This window comes from Orbicella faveolata, unplaced genomic scaffold (genome assembly GCF_042242905.1).
Source record: "Orbicella faveolata isolate gen_17 unplaced genomic scaffold, um_ofav_v1 contig_34, whole genome shotgun sequence".
Lineage (NCBI taxonomy): Eukaryota > Metazoa > Cnidaria > Anthozoa > Scleractinia > Merulinidae > Orbicella > Orbicella faveolata.
The window spans coordinates 10,507,573-10,515,000 of NW_028301563.1; the positions used below are offsets into that span (position 1 = coordinate 10,507,573).

The 7,428-nt window shown below is 44.2% G+C and overlaps 1 protein-coding gene across 1 annotated transcript; it reads right to left on the reverse strand.

Annotated features, from left to right (window-relative positions):
* Positions 1–4,389: 4,389 nt before the first annotated feature.
* On the reverse strand, positions 4,390–5,838 carry LOC149104748 (uncharacterized). The gene has a single exon (XM_089272257.1). It carries the CDS (start codon positions 5,836–5,838, stop codon positions 4,390–4,392), a length of 1,449 nt encoding a protein of 482 aa, XP_089128383.1.
* Between the last annotated feature and the right edge of the window lie 1,590 nt (positions 5,839–7,428).

Consider the following 7,428-nt stretch of genomic DNA (forward strand, 5'->3'; position numbering starts at 1 on the left):
GTAAAAACGATATGCATCCTCAGTTCTCTTGTTCTGTTTTTGCTTTCTATTTTTTTTTTTGTTTTTTTTTTTTTGTTTTTGTTTTTTGCCGTCGTGTAAAACATACTGCAACCATATAATGATCGAAGCTCTACCCTAAATTAATTTTGAGACTTTTGCTAACACTTCGTTTGCTTTCGGAACGCGTGACACGTCATATATATAGCCGATTGAAGGTCGGACGGCAGAAGTGCGCAAATGCGGATCTTTTTTAAAGGTTTCTGTCGTTTCTCCTTTGGTACGTTTCAAAAACACGAGCTGTTCTGTTTTTGGATCAGATGAATTGCTAAGCAATGCGGGTGGACTCTGGTCAGTTATTCTCCCATTATCGGCGCATAAACTGATGAACGAGATTGTCGAGGACAGTCAGAGGTCAGCGAATCCTATTTGGCAGTGATACGAGAAGACAGGTTGGGTGACACCAATTTGCCGCTATCCAACATGGTTTCCGTTCCACGAAGAGGTCACGAAGGAGAGAAGAATAGAATAAAAATCCCAAGACTTATAAATGCTGCTACGTCAGGATTGCCAGCGGAAATCTTTCTTACGATCAATGATGTTTTTGTCGGCGCAGGTTAGTATACCTTCCGTTCTACCTTCCCAGTTTTAAACTGATACGCGCGTGCTCACATTTACTTTGCAGACCCGTTTTCCTTATTGAATTGAAGTAAATGCAACTCTGTAACTTTATTTGTACATGTATACAGCTAAACAGGTTGAACTGTTTCGAATTACGGTGCGTGATTGTGAAATCTACACATTGTCCGTTTGTCAGTAATCTAATTAACGTAAAAAGATTGAAATATTCCTTGTGAGTGAAGATACTTTTGAATGCATGAATAAACTCCTGTTATCATCTTATTTTACTTTAACAGAAGCATATTGACCTGCAGAACGAAAATATCATAATGAAAGAAGTTAAATCGCTTTACTTCAGCAGACTCTCTTGGCCTCAGAAAAACACGCAAGCATTCGATTGTTTACTTCTTGCTGATGTTTTCGTTAAAATCCGGTTATATCAGCGGCGCGTTAAAAACCACTCGATGAATAACTCAAGCTGATTTTGATACATGTTTTACAACAACATAAAAGTGTTAAGTACAAGGAACTAATAATACAAGAACTTTAAACGCCTATACCCGCTTGCCCTCAGACCAACGCGCAGAAGTCCATTGTTTACTTTTCGTGATCTTTCAGGTAAAATGAGGGTTTTTCAGCCGGGCCTCAAAAAGCACCCGAAGAATAACCCAAGCTGATTTTGATATTTGTTTTACAACATCATAAAAGTGTTCTTAAGGCGAAGTTTCAAGGAATTTGGAGTTATGGCACATGTCGAAAAATATCTCTGATAAGTGTTGGTTCTTCTTTACACGCGAACGCAAATCAAGTTCAGATTACTAATTTTAAGCCTTTGCGATCGGTCCTTTTGGTGACCGTCGAGGCGAAAATCGTTTCCCTCGACTTTCTCGAATTTAAAGTGCTTCGAGCTCCAAAAAACTATATCACGTTTCTGTTATGTTTTCGAATGAGAAATGCAACTACAACAACACACAAGATGGCGAAACTCAAAACTGTATTCTCACGTGTACAAGACTGCGGGCTCACATCCGGGCAATACATAATAGTATGAGGTAATGGACCATAACACCCCTCCACTGTGATATGTTGTACAAGTAACATAGAAAAAAAAAGAGAAATAAATAAGAGTTAAGACAGTCCTTGTGAGTCTTCCTGATTGTACAAATAACCTAGCTGCAAGTCAGACTCAGTTCAAACAACTAAACAAGTTTCTTGAGCAATGTCACGAAACGAAGCAAAGTTTTCTTTTACTTAAGTAATGTCACATCTGTTCAATCAGTCTCTGCGGAGGTGTTATCACACGTGTGGACCTCCGTAGTTCGGGAGTGACAGGAGCTATGGGTGGTGACTCCAACCAGGTCGAGTCTTCTTGAACTGGAACATTAGACTCAGGTGTAACAGTGGTTGGAGAATGTGAGACTTCCACAACAGAACTTGGTTGAAGTACTTCATCCGGAGATGATGTGGGAGGCTCTGCTGGTTTAGTGGTGGGATTGTTCTGAAGAACGTCATCCACATGGCGTCTCCAAATTCGGCCGTCATCCAGTTGGACTTGATAAAAATGTGGGGAACTGTGCTTCAACACTGTACCCGACCGCCATTTCTACTTTGATAAGTGATCACGTGTCAGAACAGTGTCGCCCACAGACAGTTCTCTAGACTTGGCATGCCTGTCATGGTAAAACTTCATCTTGCCTTGCTGTGTAGCCACGTGACTAGTGAGGTCTGGCTTAGTGAGTGACAGCCTTGTTCGTAGCTCTCGCTGCAAGAAAAGCTTGGATGGTGAAGCAGGATACGAGGCTGATGAATCCAAGGCGTGCTTGAAGGTCTGAACAAATCTCTCTGCTAATCCATTGGAGGATGGGTGATAAGGGGAGACGAGTACTCGCTGAACACCGTTCTGCTGCAGGAATTCTCCATATTCAGCAGAAGAAAAGGGTGGACCATTGTCGCTTACTAATTGAGTTGGGAGCCCGTATCTTGCGAAGATGCTGCGCAAGGTGTTGGCTGTGCTTTCTGCACTGGTAGTTTTCATAGGACCAATTATTTCCGGCCATTTAGAGTGTGCATCCACCACGATGAGATAATGATTGGATTGATGAGTAGCAAAATCAACGTGTATACGGTGCCATGGAGCGGTGGGCCATGACCATGGAGATAGTGGTGCAACTGGGGGAGCTTTCCTTGTCTTAATGCACTGTTGGCATCTGCGAGCGGTCTCCTCAATGTCGCTGTCTATTCCTGGCCACCACACATGACTGCGTCCTGTTGCCTTCATGCGTGCGATTCCGGGATGTACTCTATGCAGTTCATCCAGGATGGGTTGTCGTAGGGTTGGTGGTACGATGGTTCGCATACCCCACATAAGGCAGCCTTGCTCGACGGAGAGCTCGTGTCTGCGATGGAAGTATGGCTTGAGGTTAGGGTCAGTGCAGAAGTTGTTAGGCCAACCATGCTGAGTCAGAGACAAGGCCCTCGCGGTGGTTGGGTTCCTTGCAGTCTCTTTAGCAATATCTGTAGCCAAGACCGGGTGCTTGTTAAGCTGCTGGCTGGCTACATGGAATATTTCCTCTTCAACACTTGCATCCTTCTTGTACCTTAGCGGGAGCCTAGATAGAGCATCAGCACTAGCTACTTCGGCAGAGGGCTTGAACTCGATCTCGTAATGGTAAGAGGGTAGTAGGAGTGACCACCGCTGAAGCCTTGCTGCTGCCAACACTAGTGTAGCCGAGTCTGGTGCAAAGATCTGCAGCAGGGGCTTGTGATCAGTTCGAAGTACGAATTTGCGACCAAAGAGATACATGCAATACTTAGTGACTCCGAAGATGAAGCCAAGACCCTCCTTCTCGATCTGGCTGTAATTCTTTTCTGAAGAATTCAACGATCTTGATGCATAGGCAATTGGCTTCTCGTCCCCATTCGGGAAGCGGTGGAGAATGACGGCACCAATGCCATATTGGCTAGCATCGCATTCCAGGACCACTTGTAAGTTGGGGTCATAATGAACCAAAACGTTTGAAGATGTTAATGAATACTTTGCTTTATTAAAGGCTTCCTCGCATTGGGGGGACCATGTGAATTCTTGATTCCTCTGAAGCAGCTGATTGAGAGGTTGGAGAATGGAACTAAGATTGCGAATGAATTTGCCATGGTAATTAACCATACCGAGGAAGGCTCTCAGCTGAGTGGTATTCTCGGGGCGAGGTGCCTGCTTGATGGCTTCTATCTTGTCTTCAGTTGGTGAGATACCTTCTGCGGAGATGATACAGCCCATGTAGGTGACCAACTTCTGCATGAACTTACACTTGTTAAGCTGCAGTCTCAGCCCGTAGTCATCCAGGCGTTTTAGAACAAAGTTCAAATTCATGATGTGTTGTTCATTATCCTTCCCTGTGATAAGGATGTCGTCCTGAATACTTGCTACATTCTCAAGACCCTGGAGGATGATATCCATGGTGCGCTGAAATATAGCAGGGGATGAAGCAATACCAAAGGGCGACCTTTTGTAGCGATAGAGACCCCGATAGGTATTGATGGTGACATACTGCTGACTATCCGGGTCCAATGGCAGCTGTTGGTATGCACTCTTCAGATCCAATTTGGTGAATCGCTTACCTCCACGCAATTTGACGGAAACTTCCTCAGGTAGTGGGATTGGATACCGTGGAACATTGAGTTGTTGGTTGACAGTTACAGCATAATCACCACATGACCGTGTTTTGCCGTCAGCCTTTGGAACGTGAACCATAGGCGTGGCCCAATCGCTGAACTCTACATTTCGACAATGTCTTCGGATTCCAGGCGGCTGTAGTCTGCTTCCACTGCTTCTTGAAGGGCATAGGGTACTGGGCGTGCCTTGCAAAATTTTGGCTGAGCATCATGCTTCATTTCTAGCTTAGCGGTGATACCCTTGATTGTTCCCAGGCCAGGCTGAAACACATTGGGGTGGGACTGAATTGTAGTGTGCAATTTCGACCTCACAGCTTGTGACAGGTCAGAGTCGGAGACACGGATGCTGCATATTTTCTTCCAGTCGAGTTTCACTTGGGTCAGCCAATCTCTCCCAAAAAGGGACGGTCCAGAACCTTCCACCACTAGCAGTGGCAAGGTTGCACTCTGTTCTTGGTACTTGAGGTGCACATGAAATTGACCAGTGACCCGGACTGGATGACCAGTGTAGGTGTGTAGACGAGTGCTGGAAGGTTTGAGAGGAGTTCCCTTGAAATGCTTGTTGAATGTCTCTTGTGAAATGATAGAGACTCCGGCCCCAGTGTCTAATTCCATGAGGAGGTTAACTCCATTGAGCTGAACTGGTATTTCAACGCCATTTTTCTCTGTACAGAGGTTGTACAATGAGAACGAAAATGGATCCATTGAATCAGATGCAGAGGTGCCCTGGGGTGGCTCTGGCTCTTCAACCTTGTGACCCTTCGCAGATTTGCTTTTGCATGCCTCAGCAATGTGACCAGATCTTCTACAGGAATGACAAGTATACTGCCTGTATTTGCTCTGTGATCGTGGATGACCAGATTTCCCACAGCTCAAACATGCTGAAGTGCTGTTGTGTGAGTTGTTTGGAAGAGAATTTAACTTGCCTTGGCCCTTGCCAGGAGACTTTGGATGTGTGGGTGGACGGGAGCGTCGGCGGTTTCCTTTTCCGAGTTTGTTTACTGGAGTCGAGCCTTCGTGAGAGAACGCAGCGACATCTTTTTCAGCAGCCTCGAGGCTGAGGGCGTTCTTCAGTGCTTCGTCAAAATTGTGTTCCTCTGTCAGGAGTTTCTTTTGAATCTCTTTACTTTGAAGTCCACAGACGAGTCGATCGCGCAAGGCCTCGCTGAGGTGAGCACCGAACTGACATGTGGCCGCCAGATGTTTTAGGTTGGCTGCGAACGAAGACACACTTTCTGCCGCGCGTTGCGTGCAGTTGTGAAATCTATAGCGCTCAGCAATTACCAGCTTTCTGGGTGCGAAGTGGTCCTTCAGGATAGTTGCCGGCTGAGCGTACGTTTTCTGCGAAGGAGTCGACGGAGAGCATAGGTCCGAAAGGACATCGTAGGTCTTGGCGCCCATAACAGAAATCAGTGTTGCTCGGCGTTTGTGCGTGTCTGTCGAATCGGCTGGAACACCATTCGCGACGAAATACTGTTCCAGTCGCTCCAAATAGCGATCGATGTTCGTCGCGTCTGGATCAAACTCTTCTATTTTACCTAGGCTCGGCATTATCCCATCCTCGTCGCCAGCATGTTATGTTTTCGAATGAGAAATGCAACTACAACAACACACAAGATGGCGGAACTCAAAACTGTATTCTCACGTGTACAAGACTACGGGCTCACATCCGGGCAATACATAATAGTATGACGTAATGAACCATAACAGTTTCATATCTACCTAAGGGCTTTTTGTGGACGAAAAGAGGGAAAAATCGATTTTTCAACTTCTGCCGCTAAATTCAAATTTTGCTTGGTTTTCGGTGACATTTGCTCTTAAGTGGACGCGTTATTGGTGAGCGTGTTTTGTTGTTCTTTGAGGGACTTAATCAAAATTCTATTTGAAAGTAACATTTCTTCATACAACACGATTTTTTTTTGGCTATTACTAAATTAACAAACATTTCGATCTGCCAGATCTAACCATTGCACAAACATGCACCATCATGAGCAAAAAAGATATTTTACAGGCAAAAATGAACAGAGCATCTGTTTGTTCAAGGTTTATGTTACAACTAGCTCTAACTTGTTTCACGTTTTGGAGATTCTTAAAAATTACCTCCTGTAAATAAACCTAATTATATTTAGCAGTGTCTTGATCTATCTTCGCGTTTTTAGAGAAGCCATGAATTAAAATAAGGAATCATAATTCAAGTATTATCATCACAAAAAATACCTTAACCGTGACAAAGATCGCAAAACTTGTTTTAAAAAAAAGGATAAAACAGGCGTATCCTATTTCGACCTCCTACAGCTAGGATCGTTGGATGTAGACAGCATGGAACGATTGAGTCGCGCGCCAAGATTTTGTCGTGCTTTTACGAGAGAAGTTTACTACAGTCACTGCTGACCGAGGTTTCGTAACTTAACAACAGTTATTAGAGAAGCTGTTTACACGGGACTAATGAACTAAACTAGGCAACTACATACAACTGACGGTTTGAGGTTTTCTCCATCAAGCGTTGCAACGGCCGCACAGAAACTATAAGGAAACTATAAAATTACTGACTTTGCTAACGGAGTACTCCAATACTGGTGGAATGTCGTTTTCGATTTGCAGGCTGTGATGTCGAGCCAAACTCTACTAAATTATAAAGTTTTGAAGACGAATAATGGAAATAAAATTCTGATATCTCGCCTTTTTCTATCACATCTGGTTGTCTTTTTTTTCTTCTATATACAACCAACGGTTCTTCTTCCGGTTTGCGCTTGTATGTACACTGCTGCTGAGCTACCGAGCTGTTGCGGCTAATGGATGGAAATCTCTAACGGCATTTGACGATGAAAGAAAAGCGGCAGTCCAGGATTTCTTTGCCTAGACATTGGTAAATTTAGCCCGTTTTGTTCATTGAATTGAAACCTACTTTTAAGAGGAATCTTCGTCTAATGTACTCTTTTTTACTCGCGGTACTGGCCGCCAAAATGTCGCGACACGGTCTACCTTTCCACGAATACCGTAGGTTCTTGAGCTAAACCATAATTATGTCTAATGAGGCGTTCAACTGTCGACAGACCTGGGTTGACTTAACTTTAATTTTGCTGAAGTTTACCGTTAAAGTTAAGACAAAACCAGGTTAAAAGCAAACAGCAACACTACACC

Excerpts from the sequence above, each read along its gene's own strand:
- LOC149104748 (XM_089272257.1), bottom strand. The coding sequence starts at position 5,838 with ATGCCGAGCCTAGGTAAAATAGAAGAGTTTGATCCAGACGCGACGAAC.